The following is a 20,437-nucleotide window of genomic DNA, read 5'->3' as shown; positions in this document are numbered from 1 at the left end:
CTCAGTAATGTAGAAAAGTTAGAACAGAATTTAGTTTTGGCAAGCTGACGCAACCTTGTCCTGAGTCATGTTATAGAAAGGGAGGGTCTGCTTGCACCCCACAGTGCCTTTATTTATTTTAATGGTACTGTCATTTTGGAACATATCTGATGCTCAATGTCCAGCTTCTTTACTAGTGAAACATAGGAGTGTTTGCCAAGAGTGCTTGTCTGTTCCATGAAATAATGACACTGAAATCTATTAAAATTCTGAATCAGAGGTAGGAAACGTTCCTAGAGTTCCCTATAAACATTGGATTTAATCTGCCTTCAATTGTTCATGATAATGTATGTTTCCAAGTCTCATAAAATGCTTGCTTTATTTCAAGGTGGCTTGAATACAATGAGACTGTGCCATATAATTGTATAAAGTTGTGGTTAGATAGCACCTGGTTTTGATACACCTGGACTTCTCAGCTCAAACAGGATGATAGTGAACCTAAAGTGGCTGTAGCCCAGGTTCATTGCAATGGAACTGGGGCTAAAAGAAAAATTATTGAGGACTAGTTGCAGGGAAATTTGGAAAGTGGAGGGTCTAATGCACCTGTATTTAAAGAAGTCCAGTTTGCAAAATGGAACTTATTTCCTCTGTAGTGTAATCCGCAGGAAGGGAGCCTAACTTTAAATTGACAGCGAGAGCATTCAGGGAACTCCAAACCAGAGGGGAGTGGCAGTGTGAAGCTCTCACCCACAATACGTTGTTCAGGTTTCTTCAACTGTGATCAATAGCCTTGTTTCTCTGTCAAATACAATTTAAAATGTTTGAAATGATGGGTGATAAGTGCAACAGACTGAGTGGGCTGAAGGTTGCTGATTTCTAATGTCCTGGGCCTTTTGGTGTCTAGCTTTTCACTGGCAGCTTATCAGTCTGAAAGTGGAAATGTAACCTTGGTTGGATTCTGATTCATTAATGACCTGCTGTGCAACCAGCTGGATAAAATTCTCAGCTTGCCTACAGATTCTTCAGTGCATTGGGAAAACGGGCCTTTCAGAATCTGTAACATAGTGCTTGGAACTCACCTCAGCAGTTCACGGCCACAACAGGCAAGTCACCTTACAGGAGAGGCCCAGTCAGCAATCTGGGCCTCGCCGTCCGTTCTGGGCTAAATGTCGGGCCAAACTTCCAGCAAAAGCCAGAGCTGGTGGAAAATGAAACCTGATGACCAAATGCATCAACAAACTACTGATTTTCAGTCTCTAGTTTCACATCAGTGCCTATCGATTCCAACCAATGATTTGAAATATTCTTTCTGATTCCACTTTCCTCATGCAAGTATTCGCATCTCCTTGGGAGGTATGGCTTGAATGCTGCAGGTGTACCCACCATGTCTTCTGGTGCCTGAAGGACGTCTACAAATGTACTTCATTACAATTAACATAGGAGTGGCAGAACACATTAGTTTGGGTAAAGAAAATACAGTGGATTCCAGTTAATTGGGACACATCAGGATTAGTACAATAAACACGTACAAACAAGCTGGATGAACTCAGCAGGTCAGGCAGCATCCGTTGAAAGGAGCAGTCAATGTTTCGGGCTGAAACCCTTCGTCAGGACTAAAGGAGGGGGCAGGGGCCCTATAAAGAAGGTGGGGGGAGGGTGGAATGTGCCAGGTGAAAAACCAATCAGAGGAAAGATCAAGGTGTGGGGGAGGGGAAGCAGGGAGGGGATAGGCAGGAGAGGTGAAGAAGGAATGTAAGGGGAAAGCACTATGGGTAGTAGAAGAAGGCAGAATCATGAGAGAGGTGATAGGCAGCTAGAGGAGGAGACAGAGTGAAAGTGGGATGGGGGAAGGGAGGGGGGGGGGAATTACTGGAAGTTGGAGAATTCGATGTTCATACCAAGGGGCTGGAGACTTCCCAGATGGTATATGAGGTGTTGCTCCTCCAACCTGAGTTTGGCCTCATCATGGCAGTAGAGGAAGCCATGTATGGACATATCCAAATGGGAATGTGAAGCAGAGTTGAAATGAGTGGCAACCGGGAGATCCTGTCTGTTGTGGCGGATGGAGCGGAGGTGCTCGACGAAGTCGTCCCCCGATCTGCGTCGGGTCTCGCCGATATAGAGGAGGCTGCACCAGGAGCACCGGATGCAATAGATTACCCCAACAGACTCACAAGTGAAGTGTTGCCTCACCTGGAAGGCTGTTTGGGGCCCTGAATGGTGGTAAGAGAGGAGGTGTAGGGGCAGGGGTAGCACTTACGCTTGCAGGGATAAGTGCCAGGTGGGAGATCTGTGGGGAGGGATGTGTGGACCAGGCAGTTGCGGAGGGAACGATCCCTGCGAAAAGCAGAGAGGGAAAGATGTCCTTTGTGGTGGGGTCCTGTTGAAGGTGGCGGAAGTTGCAGAGGATAATGTGCTGGATCCGGAGGCTGGTGGGGTGATAGGTGAGGACAAGAAGACTCATTTCAACTCTGCTTCACATTCCCTTTCGGATGTGTCCATACATGGCCTCCTCTACTGCCTTGATGAGGCCAAACTCCACTTGGAGGAGCAACACCTCATATACCATCTGGGTAGTCTCCAGCCCCTTGGTATGAACATCGAATTCTCCAACTTCCGGTAATTCCTTCCCTCTCCCTTTCCCCATCCCACTTTCACTCTGCCTCCACTTCTAGCTGCCTATCACCTCTCTCATGATTCTGCCGCCTTCTACTACCCATAGTGCTTTCCCCTTACATTCCTTCTTCACCTCTCCTGCCTATTCCCTCCCTGCTTCCCCTCCCCCACTCCTTGATCTTTCCTCTGATTGGTTTTTCACCTGGCACATTCCACCCTCCCCCCACCTTCTTTATAGGCCCCCTGCCCCCTCCTTTAGTCCTGATGAAGGGTCGCGGCCCGAAACGTTGACTGCTCCCTTCAATGGATGCTGCCCGACCTGCTGAGTTCATCCAGCTTGTTTGTACGTGTTTATTTGACCACAGCATCAGCAGTGTACTTTGTATTCAGGATTAGTACATTTTGGCCCAATTAAGTGGCTGCCCCTATTAGCTGAAGTTTCATGGAAATAGTTAAAAAGGCATAAAAAGACAAACTACTGTTTAACTGAGAAACAAATTATGTATTGAAATGAAATACAGAATAAATTAAAACACTACCAACACTACTAAAGTACTATAAAACTGCACGTTTGTTCCTAATAGTCATCAATGGAGGAATTAATTCAGTGTACGCTGACATATTCTTGTCATTGACTAAATAAGCAAAATTAGCGCAGACACCTAGTGCCTACAAACAATGCTTTCAATGATTGCATCCTCCAAATGCTTATTTTCACCGTAATATTCAAGATGATTGTTGGTACCTTCAACTTCTTTGTAGTTCCTAACTTGTTGAAGAAATGAAATCATTTAATTTTCAGTTCTGGCCATTTCTTGCATCTCTTAAGCCTGAATGCTTGAAACCACAGTGAATGAAGCAGTTCTGAATGATCTTACTGTTATTCATTCACTAACAAAAATTGCTGTTTTTTTGAGCATAAACATTCAGGTGAAGCTATTTAAGGGTATTGTAGTCTCCGTCCACCATTAATCTGTCAGCATTTTTATGTACAGCACTGCTCTCATTCATATTGATGGTCTTTTAATGTGGGACATGACCTTGACTGCTCTATAATTCCTACAAAATGATCTGTTTGAAGAGTGAAAGTGTTAAAGTATACAACTCCAAAAACACTTCAGCAGAAGGCTTTTTATAAGTGAAATATTCTTTTAATCTGTGGGTGCAGCCCCTCTCTGGACTCTTCAGCTACCTTTCTCTTGGTTGTCGATGTGGCTGCCGTGTACTTCTCCCATTTTCTGTTGTGACATTGTGTATTCATATCCATGGTATATTTTTTCTCTTGTAAATTGTTTATGCTATTGCCAAAAGCCAGATTTCCTTAGTTCTGTCAAAGCTTAAGCAACATTCCATTAGCATGTTGTCATGTTCTGTTTATGGAAATCAACCCAGGTAAAACTGGCTGCAATGTCATCAGAACAGTGATGTTTGTAAGGATGTAATTCTATCAAAATACGAGGACTGGCCTGAAAACAATCCGAGGGTAACACTGCATTGTCTTGGCTCTCCTACTGAATACCAAAGCTCCCAGGTGTGAATTTGCATTGAATTCTGTGACACAACTGTAACTGCATTTTGCCACGGTTTCACTTTTGGGTTTTTGTTTTGCAGATGTGAAATTACATCAAGGGAATATTGCGAATTCATGAAAGGTTATTTCCATGAAGAAGCAACACTCTGTTCTCAGGTTTGAATCTACATTTCATACTTGGCGTTGATTTTGTGTTTGATTCTGGTAATAGCTGTTAGCATGCGATGCATCAAACGGAAAAACAGCAGGCATAGGGCATTCTGGCGGCATTGATTTTAAATGGACTCAATGCCATGTACTGTGAAGCTGATGTGAGTTAGAATGAATCAGAAATCGATCCTCTACTATGAACTAATACTGTGATTGCTAATAAATTAGCATTATGATGGGCGTTGCTAATGTTCAATAGTGTTATTTTTCTTGTAAAGTTGACAGGAGACGCTGACTGTGTGCATGAACATTTTATTTCTCATTGCTTTTTTGGCTTATTGTCGGTAGTTTCCCTTGGGAGATAGAGTTTGTAAAATCTGGTTGGAGGTCCAGCATCTCTATCTTTTTGTTTTCCCATCACAGAAACCAAACCTTTGTTCTCAGTTGTAGAATTAACCCTTGAAGAAATGTTAGTGGAAAAGGGCTGCCCTTTGTGTGCAGTTTTCTGCTTAAGTCTAGGATAATAAGACTGCTGTTGAAATTGAAGAGAATTCTGGTGTGTGATATAAATGGAGGAATCAGTGTGAACGGAGAAGTTTTAAGTTCACGGGAGAACTTTGATTTAATTTCCTGTAGCAGTTGGAAAAATCAGACTATAGCAGTTTTCTTACCTACAGACAGGCATTGGATTTGCCTCTACATTTGTCCAATATCTATTTAACCTCCTGTAGGCCTCTGTTACCAATGGCTCATCGAATTTATTTTTTAATCCCCAGTATCTTTGCATTGAAACCATTAGCTTGGGTGAATGAAGCATTCCACTTCAATGCATGTAGAATTTGGCACACTTTGAGTGAAGTGAATGTTGGGCTCTATTCACTTTGTCCAAGGCAGCACAATTTTACTTTCAATGATAAGGAGAGTGAGCCACTTGGGGAGAGTAAATCACTTGGACTGCTGAAAAAAATTTTTTGTGCCAGTTTGAGTTGTCTGCAGAGATACATATCCAGCATTGTATGCAGAGATGTAGGCCTCCGTTAGTCTTGGTAGACCATGGATTTGCGCCTTGGGAAGTTTCCAGGGCGCAAGCCTGGGCAAGGTTTTTTTTATATAGAAGACCGGCAGTTGCCCAAGCTGTAAGTCTCCCCTCTCCATGCCACCAATGTTGTCCAAGGGAAGGGCATTAGGACCCATACAGCTTGGCACTGGTGTCGTCACAGAGCAATGTGTGGTTAAGTGCCTTGCTCAAGGACACACACACTTCAGATCACTAGACAAATGCCTTAACCACTTGGCCACGTGCCAACACATTACATGTAAGTACTTTGATTTATGTTGCTTTATGCTACTGTCATTGTCTGGTTACCTAGTCAGCTTTTGCATTTGGGTTAGATTTTAATTGTTGCTTCTCAGAAGCCTCTAGTTATTTCAAGTGAATATCCAGCTGTTTTGGAGATGTTTCTTTTTCCTCCCCCTTGCTTGGTTTTATAATCTGGCCCCAGCAAATTAATCCATAGGTGGACAGCTGGAACTATTCCAGTTTTTAAAGACCACTCACTAACACAGGTTACAACTTTCACACTTTTGAATATGAATTTGAACTTTAAAACAGAAGCCCAAAATCTGATCAAAATGTTCTGAAGCTCAGTTTCACATTTCAGGCTAATGTTAAATATTCAGTGAAGTTTGAGAATGCTACACAGTCAAGGATTAAACCTGAATAGTATATCTGATATCTGTGTGGCAGTCTGAACTGACTGTTGCACATGTCCTCATGTGCAATCTTTAATTAAACACTCAGTAGATGGAATCAAAGCACTGGCTATATCTAAATCTTTAAGCTACTTTGTTTAATAGACCAGCAAATGCACAGAGCACTTGGGTTAACTTCCGTCTTTTTTTTTAAGAAAAACAAAAATAAGGCTGTAAACCAAGCCCCACTTTCCATGTTAATTATTTTAATAATTTTCTAGTTACTATTTTGACTTTAACTGTATTTGAATTAATAAATATTGCACTATAAGATGTAGCATTTAAGTGACCCAAAGCAAGAGATTTTGATGCCTTGTTTTGGCCATTGTAAGTAGTCAAGAGTTTTCTACGATCGTATAACAACAGAAGTTATATGGTCCCTTGGATCCATGCTCAGTGGTGCAATCCCCATTATTTCCATTACTTTTATCCTTATTTCCCTGCATTCTGTAACCTGTTTTCTTTTGGAGCATGTAAAGTCCTTTCAGACAATACCCAAGGTTTGGATTTAATGTGCGTGCTATTGTGCTGCCATGATTAGTGAATAACTATGGACAATTAAGCCATTAAAGGGAAGAGGAAACTTTGTGACCATCAATACCTACAGTGATAATGGAACCAGCAGGTGAGCTAATATCATGGCCTTTCTAACAAGCATCTGTGCCAAATGTGATATCCTTCTCTGAGACCGGGTCTGGGGTCCCCAGAGCAATAGCCATTTTTGACCAAATTAGTTTACTCCAGGTGACTTAAAGAGATGGCTGACTATAGTGAACAACCCCATTTTTAAATTTTCCTTGAATTCCCATCAATTGTCCCAAAATTGTGTCATTCGCATGGACCAAGGGGCAGTTTAGTGGTCAATTAAGCTCCCAACCTGCATGTCTTTTGAATGTGTAAAGAAATGGCGGGGTGGGGGGGGGGGGAGGGTGGTACTTAGAGGAAGTGCACCCAGGAAGGAGAAGAAACTCCGGACAGACGGTAACCGAGCTCAAGATTGAACATTGGTCCATGCCACTGTAAGACAGCTGCTGTACAAGTCACTGTGGAATTGGACTAAGGAAATGTAAATGTAGGCCACGTGACAGTGGCTGATGTTGGGTGGTGAGAATAACAAACAGGAGGTGTAGCTACCCTGCTACCAACAGACTGGCCCTAACAGTAGCCAGAGTGGAGAAACTGTAATTCTTTGCCACAGGCCAAGTCTTTATGTATGTTTAAGGCAGAGATTGATACATTCGTGATTGGTCAGAGCGTGATGGGATACGGGGAGAAGGCAGGAGATTGGGGCTGTAGGGAAAATTGGATCAACCATGATGAAATGGCAGAGCAGACTTGATGGGCCAAATGACCTAATTCTGTTCTTATATCTTATGGTCTAATATATTCATCTCCTGTCCAATTGTAGTCCAAGAAGGTAGTTCACCTCTGCCTTAGGGCAAGTACAGAGGGATAGTAAATGCTGTTCTTACCATTGGTTTAGGAATTAGATTTTTAAGTTTAATTATTCACTTTTTAAGAAAACCAGCAGGCCATCTATGGAACTGCTGAACTTCGTTGTTTATCCTTGTTCTCCTACAAGTTTTATCCATAGCAGCTGCTGCTTGGGAAATGCAGTCTGCTTAGCTTTCATTTAAGCTCCTTCAGGAAGCTTTGGGCCAGTCCAAGCACTGCAAGGCATGAAGATTTAAGTGCATACTGCAGCCCGTTACAACGTGAACAACAATGGAGCAGGTTAGGGCCATTGTGGAACCACAGATCTGCTCTTGGCCTTGTACTTTCTGCAGCAGAGGTTGAAGCTGGATGGTACAATGGGTACTGCCGCGTTGTACCTACTTCCACACAAGTTGGCCAGTGTCTGCTTGTTAAAGTTTTTCATTCTACTTTCCCACCCTGCCCCATTCCTTCCACCCTCAGTCAGGATCTGTTTTAGAGTGGGTAGAGACTGGTTACACAAAAGCTGAATCTGAATTGTACCTGGTTTACTGTTTGAATGGTCAGTCAGGGATTTCAGAAGGAAATTTTGTGGGCTAATGAGGGAAAATAATTTGAAGAGTTGTGGAGAATGAACAGGTCTAATTATACCACTTTGAGGAACTGGTATAGTTCCTCAACTATACCAGCCTTTCCGAATCTGAGTAAATTCCTATCCCTGGGAATCATCTCCAATAGCTTTCCTTAGAAGACTGCAAATGGATTTACCAGCTCAGGACTGGCCATTCAGAGACACTGTGATCCATCAGCAATGGCAGATTTGCAGCATCATAAACCCTGCTCTACCACCACTGTCAGGTCAAGTCAAGTCACTTCTTAATGTCATTTGGGCCATAAATGCTGGTACCGAGCATAGTAAAAAAGAGACAATGTTTTTTCTGGACCATGGTGTTACATGACATAGTACAAAAACTAGACTGAACTACATAAAAAACAACTCAAAGAAAAACTACACTAGACTACAGACCTACCCAGGACTGCATAAAGTGCACAAAACAGTGCAGGCATTACAATAAATAATAAACAAGACAACAGGCACAGTAGAGGGCAGTAAGCTGGTGTCAGTCCAGACTCTAGTCATTGAAGAGTTTGATGGCTTGGGGGAAGAAACTGTTACAAAGTCTGGTCATGAGAGCCTGAATGCTTCAATGCCTTTTCCCAGACAGCAGAAGGGAGAAGAGTTTGTATGAGGGCTGCATGGGGTCCTTCATAACGCTGTTTGCTTTGCGGATGCAGCGTGTAGTGTAAATGTCCGTAATGGCGGGAAGAGAGACCCCGATGATCTTCTCAGCTGACCTCACTATCCGCTGCAGGTTCTTGCGATCCGAGATGGTGCAATTTCCGAAGCAGGCAGTGATGCAGCTGCTCAGGATGCTCTCAGTACAACCGGGGGATCAAGTCTAAGTCAATGAAGAGGCCAGGAGCAGCACCAGGAATCAAGCAGCTGAGATGCCACTTGTATCACCTATGTCATAGCAATGGTGCTTCTTCAGAGGCATCCCTTCCTCATTTCAGTGGCAAAAGAAATTAAAGTAGGCAATAAGACTTAGTTTTGAGTCAAGGAGTGACAGAAACCGTCTAAAGTTAGCCATGTAGAGCATATAGAATAAAGTAGAAAGGAAAGGAGGCGCACTGTGATGGTATTGCACAGTAAAAGGTCCTTCTGCCCATCATGCCCGTGCTGATCTTTTTGCCGATTTACGCTAACATTATTTTACTGCATTACGGTTATATCTTACATATTTAATTCTAGTGGAGTTTACTCAGCATTGAAAAATGTGATTTTTGCTTTAAATGGTGCAAAACCACTGTAAATACTATTTTGCCTTGTCAGAGCTGAGAATGTTGTATCTTGTATTTTCCAGGTACATTGCATGGATGATGTATGTGGTCTTCTACCATTCCTCAATCCTGAAGTGCCTGATCAGTTTTACAGACTCTGGCTTTCGCTCTTCCTCCATGCTGGGTAGGCACTCCAGTGCGATGGAGCTAAGCTCCAGGCCACTCTTGCTGAATTATTTTCTTAAATAGAGCTGCTAAGTTATCAACTGTTCACGGAAAAGTCACATTTGCCTTTGAAAAGATGCAAGGTTTTGATTAATTCCTGTGATGTGGATGTTTATTGTCCGTTCCAAAATGTTCCTGAATTCAGCAGCTTGCTGAAGGTTAGTGAAAGTCGATCACGCTGTTGAAGGGTAAATTGAGTCACATAAAGGCCAGTCTAGGAAGAGTGCCCAATTCCCCCTCCTAAAATGCTATTGAACTATTTGTCCTCTTATGACATTCTGATCCTTTCATCGGTCCCAGAATATTGATTTATTGAGATACAGTGCAGCCTAGGCCTATCTGGCCCTTCAAACCATGTTGCCCAGCAATCCCCAATTTAACCCTAGCCTAATCATGGGACAGTTTACAATGAACAATTCACCTCCCAACTGCCACGTCTTTGGACTGTGGGAAGAAACTGGAGCAGTTACAGGGAGAAGGATCAAACTCCTTACAGGCAGCGACAGGAATTGAACATGGATCAACTGTACTGTAAAGTGTTGTGCAGACTGCCCTTCACAGCCTAGAGGGAGAAACTGGTTGAACCCAAAGCTCAATTGCTGTACCCAGCAGCTCTTCCAGCTGTGCCACCCAATCGCCATGGGCAATACTTGCCTTCAACAATGACTCTGCAATGTTAATTGTTTTTGTAGACAACAGCAAGGTTCACTGACAGAGAAAGGATAGAAATACTCACTGAAATCTCCATCACTACTGTAAAGGGAGAATAAATGAAGACCACATCAAGGGTTATCAGCTTTGACGCATCACAGGAGCATTATCAGACAAAAGAAAATGATCCGCACTCAGTTGAGGGGAGATCAAGGCGGTAAGAGTTTTGGGATCTGGACACAGAAGTTGCAGCTGTCAACAATGATGCCAAAGAAGCAGCAGGGGTAATCAAAAAGCCAGAATTGAAATAACTTACTCAAGGTTGTAGAGCATCAAGGAGATGGGCAGGAACTAGAGCACAAGATGAGAAGTGAAACTGCTCAGACTTAGAGTTCCAGCCTCATAACTATCACTGTTTCTCAACCTCCGTCAAGATATGTAATCTACTAGAGCATGATTATATTCTTTTATTAATGATTCAGAGCCCTGGATATTGAGCGAGCGATACATTGATGTATCAACATGAAAACTGCAGAATTTAAATCCAGTTTATAAAATAGCCGATTACAAAGAGCCACATTTAGACAGCCCTGGAATTGCATGGTTAAGTTCAGCTCAAGAATATTCAGAATTAACATTTCAGGTCGGTGACCCTGCACCGCTGACCTCTGTTTCTCTCCCCACAGGTGCTGCCTGACCTGTTGGGCATATCCAGCATCATTAGTCCTTTGATCTTTAACCAAAAATTACAGTGCGCCTCACACAATTGCCATCTTGTTCACTACCTCAAGTGTTAATTCTTCTACCACATCATACCAGGGCTGTAGTGTGTTACTCTCGTCGAATGGCACGTAAGCAACTTGCCATGACTGACAACAGCAATGGAAGACATGATCCTTCCTAATCTGTGTGGCAAATCGGGAGGAAAGTTGACTGCCGAAATTCTAGTCCATTCTGGAACTCCAGTGATTCAAGAAAGGCATTAACAGAGAGCAGGAACATCCATGCCACGTATGAAAATTTTGAAAATAATGGTACCCATAATCAGATCCTTCACTGCTTCTTACCCCTCCCCTGCTTCTGTAACTCCCCAACTTCAACACTCCCATATTTTTTTTCCTAATTCCTGTCATCTCCCATCCCTATATAATCCCCATTTTCTATTCAAAGTTTTCCTGTCCCACCACTCTCCTATTACCTTATTCCTTATAATATGCAATCCTTTCCCTCCTGGCCACTGTGTTAACAAGCTGTTAATTTTTCTGACCCCCTTCCATCTGCCATCATCATTCTTTAAAAAAAAATCTACTTTTCCACCCTAGCCTCCACATATTATTAGGTATTTGTCAGTTCCCAAATTCATGGCTATCTTGACAAGGAGATGTTTCTATTGAAAGAGTGTAAGACACTCCTTTCCTCTGCTAGCCTGCAGGTCATCCTTGGGCAAGATGTAGTACTGCTTACCCCCCCAGCCGATCAGGGTCACGTGAAGTCCTGGGAGCAGCTGGTGCATATCACAATTTCTGGTTATGTGACCACTGAAGCCAGGCGGACAATCTCTGAAGAGTGTTGATCTTGGCTGCGTGGGGTCACCTGATTTGCAAAGACACTGCCCAGAAGAAGACAAAGGCAAACCAATTCTGTAGAAAAATTTGCCAAGAACAATCACGTTCGTGGGAAGACCATGACTGCTCACATCATACAACACGGCACAAAATGAACAAACAAATTTTCTTGGAACTTGCTATTTGATTCTGGCTACTTCTGACTGTCACCAGTTGGCAGAGTGATTAATTGCCCACTATGGAATTAACATCATAGTAAACTTCCCAGCTACATACAGTTCCTCCGTTCCTTTTTTTCCCATTTTTTTGGCTTCATTCTTTTTCTCTCTCCAATGTAAAGGCTGCTCTTGCCGTTCCCTGTTGCTCCTGATCCTCCTGATTTGCCATTGCATTTTCCCTATGGCACATCATCCAAAGTGCTATACCAGGTTCCACCCACTTCTTCCTCATCAGTACCACTTCACTTAACTTGATACTTTGCTTCTAAATCACCAGTCCAGTTATCTGACTTTCAGGTTTGGTGCCTTAAATAAATGGATGTAAAGCTAGAAGTGCAATTGAGCTTCGGCCTCAACCATTTTTCCCCCTGGGTCTATGAAGGGTGGCATGGTAGCATAGTGGTTATCACAACGCTTTACGGTACAGACAACCCAGGTTCAGTTCCCATCGCTGCCTGTAAGGAGTTTGTACATTTTCCCCATGACCGTGTGGGTTTCCTCCGGGTGCTATGGTTTCCTCCTACAGTCCAAAGACCTATCGGTTGGTAGATTAGTCGGTCTCTGTAAATTGTCCCATTATTAAGCTAGGGTTATATCTGGGGTATGTTGGGTGGTGTGGCTTGAAGTGCCTATTCCATGCTGTATCTCAATAAAATAAATTAAAACTGCATTCCTCTCCTTGGGAATGATATGAATCTGAGCAAAACTTTTGCAACCTGAGCGTCAGGTTGAGTCCTGAATTGAGCTTTGCAACGTGTATTAACACCTCTGAAGGCACTCATTTCCACTTTCACCCAACCCCACAGCTCAGATCATCTACCTGTAACTCTCAACCACATCTTAGTAATAAACTGAAGTTTGGTGCTTCCTTCACCAAACCTCTGCCTTGCTTCTCTTGCTCTGCTAAGGTAATTCAAAACTGTTACACCTATGTTGTGTACTTAATCCCATTAACCCACCACCTTTGTCCTTTCACCCTCAGATATTTATTGATTTTTGATTTCCCTTTTCTTTCAAGTCTCTTTGTGACTTTGTCCTTCCACATTTCCAACCTGCTCTGCTTTTGATTGTCCTCAGATCTAATCACTCCACCACCTTGTGTTCTAGAATTTCCTCCCTAGTTTCTGTTTCGTCCACAGTGCTCCTTAATACCTACCTTTCTAGTCAAGCCTTTAGACATCTGCATGTGTCTTGGCACTGTATTGTGTTTTATGTTAATGGGAAGCATCAATGGATGTGATTTTATGTTTTAAAAAAAACACTAAATTGATCTTGGCGTAGAGATCGTCAATAAGGTTAGTGGTTGTTGTTCAGTTCAGCTAATAACTTCAGTATTTTCTTCCTTGAGAGGAGAAATTTGAGCAGTTTTATTGACCTGTTCTAGTAACTAGACTGTCTAAAATTGTTGCATTCTGATATTGTCAGTCATAAGCAGGAGCAATGCACAGAAGCAAATGTTAATTTTGACACCTATATCAATGTTTTTTTCCACACAATCATTAGAATGTCAGTGACACGTTATATAAAATCAAAATTGTTTGTGTGTTTCTTTTAAAATGTTGAGATTAAAATCAAAATGGAGATGCTGTGCACAGCAAAAGCAGGGAGTAACTGATGCCACGTTGGCTAAATGTTTTTAAGGTCTTTTTGATAGATCTTGAAAAACTACAGTAGAAATAAGATATGATATTCGTAGCACTTTGGCCAAGCAGCTGTGTAATCTGAAGTAAATAAAACCCAGAGGCTACATAAGGTGGATTGCTGGATTCATAATCACTGTCCCTTCAATCTTGTTATAAAATGTAGAGATAATCCTGCGACGGTCAGTCACGTGAACCTTCCGCAGAACATAGTTCTAATTCTCACCTTCAACCTGGCTATTAATTCCTGCATTTCCTCATAAGCTTCGCCTGCACGTGTCTGAACACTGACAAATAGAATCAGCTTTGTGCAGCTTATTCCAAGGTAAACCTTTTGAATAAATGGAAAGGCAATACTTAGTCAAGCAATGCTTCAATGGCTTTCTCTTCAGCTGTCCTGTGCAGTTCTAACCAACATGGATGACATTATAGTATCTTCCACTCACCATTTACTGTCCAGTAGGATACTTATAAGTTATGTGTTCAGCAAAGCGAGTAAAAGCTTGAAATCAGTTTTCATCTGTAAGAAAGTAGGAGATTGCAATAAACCTTGCCTCATGAATAGGATGTGAAGCGAGTTGATATTAGAGGACTGAATGTGTAAGGAATCTGTTTTGTTTTAAGGAAGGAAAATGGAAACCTTTTTAATTTGTTAATTACTAAGCTCTTATGTTTGTACTCAATAGTTGATACCACTTAGAACCATAGAACATTACAGCACAGAAACAGGCCCTTCGGCCCTTCTTGACTATGCCGAACCATTTTTCTGCCTAGTCCGGCTGACCTGCACCTGGACCATATCCCTCCATACACCTCTCATCCATATTGTCCTATTGTCATACTTGTCCTTTTTGAGCACCGTGGAGATTCTCATATGGAAATATATGACACAGAATGCTGGGTGCGTGAAAAGCTGTGCCAGGGTTGGTACTGGAGACAGACACATTGGGACATTTGGGGAAAAAAAAACTGTTAGATAGGCACATGAATGATAGAAAAAATGGTGGGCTATCTAGGATGGAAGGGTTAGATTGATCTTAAAGCAGGTTAAAAGACCAGCACAATATCATGGGCCAAAGGACCTGTACTGTGCTGTTACATTCTAAATGCCAGTTAACAGAGAAAATATTTTTTGATTTTTATCACTAACTTCCTATAAATTGACATATGTATTGCATCAATGACTGAGCTAATGCACTTGACCTACATCCTGTAGTACAGAAACTTTTAATACTCTCTTAATCCAATTATTGTACCATTTAAATGACCCATGTTATAAAGTGCTCACCATGCTAGTCAATCACAGTAAATGATTTGAGCAGAACGTTGGTCACCTCTAAAACTTTCAGATTTAGGTTCTCTTTGATATAGTAGCAAAATACAAGAGGCAGGATCTAGAAGCAAAAGCTAAACACAACAGCCTGAGATGTTGTCTTTTCCTCCGCCGTATCTGTGTGATTTCAGCATTTCATGTTTTTAACTGGATGTAGTGTTATTCTTGCCAGTCAGCCATACTTCTGTTGTTAACACTATTGTCCTGACTTGAATGGTTATGAGTTCATGTCTCGATTCAGAAACTCTGAGCAGTGTGTCAAAGGTTAATTTATTGCAGATGGATTCTCTGTAGCTGGAAGATCCAGACTTCATATTTTCCCATTCTGATAGCCCTCAAAGATGATGACTATTAGTGCAGAAAATGCTGCTGCCTGGCTTCTCCAGGGATTCGGGGTCAATTCTGATTTCTGATCTGGTCCACGTTGAGCTTGCGTGTTTTCTGTGAGCGCAAGAGTTTATTCTGGGTGGTCCAGTTTCCACCCACATCTCAAAGATCTACTGGTAGATTATGCCTACGAGTTGGCCCAAGCCTGAAGTGTAGTCTGATCATGTGTGTGCGAAAGACTACCGAAACTAAAATACTGTAAATCGTTTGAACTCTTTCAGTCATAAGCAAACATCTCCCCTTCTGGTCCACTGATTTGAGGGAAAGTAATTAATAAGCTGATGAAAGTGGTTGGGCCTGGGCACAGTTAATGTTTTTGAATTGAATGTTTACACATTTCTCAGTCGAAGCTGAGGGAATGCTTTCAAACTATGGGCGGTACAGAGGACTGGCAATGAATTTCACAGATTCATGACTCTTTGGCTAAAGAAATTCAGCCTCATCTCCATTCTAAAAGGAGGCCCTCTATTCTGAGGCTGTGTCCTCTGGTCCTAGACTCCCCTGCCATAGGAAATATCCTCTCCACATCCACTCTAGTGAGGCCTTTCAACATTTGTTAGGTTTCAATGAGGACACCCCCAATTCTTCTAAATTCCAAGTGTGTATGGTGTGCAAAAGTTTGATCATGTGCTGTTTTACAGGTTTAAAGAATTCTATGATTTTGAGTGAAAGAAGTAAAAGCCCTTTTTGATACATGGAAAGTGTACGTTGGTGGCCGCGCTCATTTATTTTATCGCCCCACAGGATTCTCCACTGCTTTGTGTCCATCTGCTTCCAAATGACAATCCTTAGGGACCTGGAAAAATTGGCAGGGTGGCTTCGGATATCTATAATCTACATCCTGAGTGGGATTACGGGAAACCTGGCCAGTGCCATATTCCTCCCTTATCGAGCAGAGGTGGGTAGATCCTTGTGGCAATGAACTTATGTATAATTTATATTCTGTAATTTTTGAGAACCAATATGCTTGTGATGTTGCTGCAAGCAAGTTTTTCATTGCAGCTGTACCTTACTCTACTTGTGCACATCACAATAAATTCAGCTTAGCTTTCAATGGTACGTGGCTGTTGTCGTAGCTGAAGTGAAATTGATGGAATTTCCTCAACATACCTCCAGGCTTTGGACAGCAATTTCCCATCCAAACTTTAAAACCAATTTTGCTATTTTTAATCAAAGGAAGCCGCTTGTCTTTCTTTTTTAAGCCCCATTGCTAAATCCACAGGGATCAAATGTATACTCATTAGAGCTGAGAAAAATAAGTAATTCCTCATCACTAAAGAAAGCGTTCTAACATTGGAGATGGCACTATTGCACTAGCACTGTTCAATCTGTAAATCTTCTCATACTTAGATCATTGAATACATTCTCTAAAGATGGCCTCGAACTGCAACTTGTTTATACAAGTGTCTTGTAGTTGCTTGTATTGAAGAGGAACAAAAGGCAGTGAAGGTAGTTTTGGACAGAACAATTTTTTGTTATGATTCATAAACAGTAAAATGTCTCTTATGCTAGTAGGAGCAATTGCTGGTAGCTTTGAGGTAAACATCAACGATGTACTACAATTTTAAAAGGCAGAGGCAGTCTGAATAATTTTTAAACCAGAACCCTGCAATTTTGCAGCCACCACCTTTTAATTGTGTCCATTAGCATGTTTTTATAACGGTTGTTTGTGTCACTTTAATGCAGGTATATTCAGATTATGTCAAAGGCTGCTGAGGCTGAAAGACCATTCTGAAGTAGGCTGGCTGCTTTACCTGATGTAGTTTTCCCCACAGCACTCTGTGTTTTACTAAATGAATCTGACATTAGTTAACAAAGAAGAAAAAAAATTGGCTGGCCAGTAAATTTTCATCTTTATTGCAGTCATCAGTGGTAATGATAGGTTAGTCTAAATGCTTTCCAAAAGTGTAATACCATAATGAGCTTTGACTTCTATGACAATTATGGACTGGGCTGTCATTTTCTAAAGTTGGTAAACAACTAGCCTTTTGGGCATTGCAGCAGGTTAAGTATTTATCCATGAGACATAGGAGCAGAATTAGGCCATTCAGCCCATCAAGTCTGCTCTGCCATTCCATCATAACTGATTTATTATCCCTTTCAACCCTTTGAATGATTTCCTGATAGAGCTTAAATTAATGGAAAAGAAAATTTCAGCCCTCCTCTCTCCCTCACCAATCCCCCAAAAACAATTATGTGGCCCTTAATTAGCTATGAAGTAATCAAGCTTGCTTAGAGGGCATTGGGAAAGCTAAAACAAAATGCTGGAAACATTCAGCAGTGTGAAAAGATGAACAGTACATGAAGAGCAGAAACCCAGAGTGCAGAAGAAAGTTTAGTGCTTGATCTTTGAAGTTCCTCATAGAAATGTTTCCATTCCTAAAACTAAAGGACTAGAACTGCCATTAGGTGACCCTGACATTGAATCCCAGCTAACACACTGGATTCTTTGTGGCACAGCCTCAGTGATTCAACACTGGTTACATGAAGGGTAGCTTTGCTCATGAAAGATGACTGCCCTTTGTAAACTTAGAGTGCTTTTGCACTGGACTTGACAATCAATGTCAGTGTTACAAATTTTACATCAGATTTCTGAACAATGTGTTGAGAACAAAGCTGTTGCATTTTAGTGAGTCAACCAAGGATTTTAATATCCCAAGTGTGTAATCAAGTTAATGCGTGCTGCTAAGAGTTGCCATTCATTCTATTAGGTGACAGGTTTTCATGCTTCTCCTTTAATGACAGTCACACTACGACAGGGTGGCCCAGACTGTGGGTTTCAGTGTTACAGGGTGCTCCGTTCTTTTGGCTGCAGTGTGCCCCTACCTATTTGCAGTGGTGCTCCAGGGTGCCCCATCATCTTAACATCAAGCCCACAGAGAGCTGAATGTACCTTGCATAGTTTGTTATTGCCATGTAGGGTGTGTGCAGGAACAACCCATGTGTGACCCTCCTGAGCACTTAGCTTTACTTTCTGTTCATCAGGCAGAATCTTAACAGGTGAGAACAATGTCAAATAGAAGAAGTGCTTCCATTTTGGGACTATTGTCAGCTTGGGCAAAGGAACATCCAAGAGTCTTGAGTTGCCACAGACTTAGGACATAAGATATAAGAGCAGAATGAGCCATTTTGGCCCATCGAGTCTGCTCCACCATTTTATAATGACTGAGCCACTTCCCTTTTAGCCCCAATCACCTGCCTTTTTTAATCTCTACTCAGCTTTAGGAAGATAACTTTGTCAAGATATAGTCAAATTTTTTTGACTGAAGCAGTGGGGGATAAAATAAAACTTCACTGGCAGCCAGATGAAAAGAAAATTGCTCTTTAAAGCAGGCCTTTGCAAAAGTGAATTTTATGGGGGAGCAGTCATATTAAATTGGAAAGATGCACATTTTGTGAAATAGTACATTAAAAATATTTTATCTTTTTTTTAAGGTTGGACCAGCAGGATCACAATTTGGTATCCTTGCCTGTCTTTTTGTGGAGCTCTTCCAAAGTTGGCAAATCCTAGCAAGACCTTGGAAGGCATTTGTCAAATTGGTGGCTCTCGTCCTCTTCCTCTTCGCCTTTGGTCTCCTCCCGTGGATTGACAATTTTGCCCATATATCTGGCTTCATCAGTGGATTCTTCCTATCATTTGCCTTCCTCCCATATATCAGCTTTGGGAGATTTGACTTGTACCGCAAGCGATGTCAGATCATGATCTTCCTTGTCACATTTGTAGGACTGTTCGCAGGACTAGTGGTCTTGTTTTACGTCTACCCAATAACTTGTGAATGGTGCGAATATCTGACTTGTATTCCTTTCACAGATAAGTTCTGTGAAAAATATGACCTCAATGCACATCTACATTAGTCAGTCTGCAAGGCGCATCAATCAATGTTACAGATTTGGTTGTCAGCAGTATTTGCATCATGGAGTCCTTAAGAAGAATTTACCAAGATTTTGATGGTGATATTCAAGTAATCCTTCAGCTCCTCACCTGATGTCTTTTTTAATTAAAAAAATAATTACATTTAGCACTTGATGCTCAAGTTACATCTTGGGACTGTGGACACCATCTCTAAGTATGACCTACGTGCCTTCTCCATTATTTTTGAACCGTTTTGTGCTGCCAATTTTGTATTACACTAGTTTTAGCACTAAATCAAATCTTGTATTGTTTACTACTGCTAAAGTGGTGATAAATTGCAGGTAGTGTTTTAGCTACCGTCTGACTGGACTGCAAGTTTGCAGAATACATCATCGAAGCCTTACCGAGTCTTCAGTTTTAAATTTGAATGTTGTCATCTTTCCCTCGGCTTGCTCTTGAAATTATATGATCACATATAAGATTTCAAGAATAGAAGATCGCTGTTAAACACATGAAATTTTACATTTATAATCATTTCAGGAAAATCTAATTCTTATCACACTCTCCTCCTCACTCCCCACTTGTTGTGAACTCTGTCATTTATTTGACTTTGGAAATTTCTAGAGCCATCGTACTCCTGGTTTCAGGTAGATAAGTCACAGACATGGAATTTCAACCTAAATGGATCTGGATTAAATTAATGCTCATACCCAATATCAGAATGATGGATCTTAAAAAAAAAAGAATTCTAGCCATAGCTGAATTATTGTTTCTTGTTTTCCTTTTCATTCATGATGTATTTTGAGGGAATACATTTTCTGCAAGTAACAGAAATTGGATCTGTGATTAAACTTGATAGTTTATAAACACTAACCTTGTTTCTGACAACAATAAAAGTTCATTGGCTGTATTATATGGTTGGATTATTGTTACAAACCACAAGGGTCTGCTTCAATGTTTGTAAATTCAGGTGCAAAGTTTTCTAATACAATCAATTAATTTTGATATTCTAGAGATCTTCAAGAAATGTAATGAAGGCAGTCTGTCTCGAATTTTACATTGTGTCATTCATTCATGGCAAATCCAAGACCCTCATTGAAAAATCTCTGGGTCTGAGTAGAGTGCCTCCTTCACTCCCTGGGTGATGACCACAGTCTGCCACTGGTGCTAGTACTTTAGCTGTTCCAGCTGCACAGTGGTGCAGTTGGGAGATCTCCTTCCTAAAACTCCAAAGACCCAGATTCAATCCTGATCTTCAGTG

The 20,437-nt window shown here is 41.5% G+C and overlaps 1 protein-coding gene across 8 annotated transcripts in view; it reads left to right on the top strand.

The window, feature by feature from the left end:
• rhbdf1a (rhomboid 5 homolog 1a (Drosophila)) overlaps positions 1-20,086 on the top strand; it is a 363,587-nt gene extending 343,501 nt beyond the window's left edge. For all 8 annotated transcript variants that reach the window (XM_073060796.1, XM_073060797.1, XM_073060801.1 and 5 more), the window contains 4 exons: positions 4,207-4,282; positions 9,388-9,488; positions 16,068-16,221; positions 18,759-20,086. In XM_073060796.1, coding sequence (XP_072916897.1) covers positions 4,207-4,282; positions 9,388-9,488; positions 16,068-16,221; positions 18,759-19,178 — 751 coding nt within the window. In that variant the 3' untranslated portion in view covers positions 19,179-20,086. The remainder of the gene's footprint in view (positions 1-4,206; positions 4,283-9,387; positions 9,489-16,067; positions 16,222-18,758) is intronic.
• The last annotated feature ends 351 nt before the right edge of the window (positions 20,087-20,437 follow it).

This window comes from Hemitrygon akajei, chromosome 11 (assembly GCF_048418815.1).
Source record: "Hemitrygon akajei chromosome 11, sHemAka1.3, whole genome shotgun sequence".
NCBI classification, from domain to species: Eukaryota; Metazoa; Chordata; class Chondrichthyes; order Myliobatiformes; family Dasyatidae; genus Hemitrygon; species Hemitrygon akajei.
This window is presented reverse-complemented; position numbering and strand designations above follow the sequence as displayed.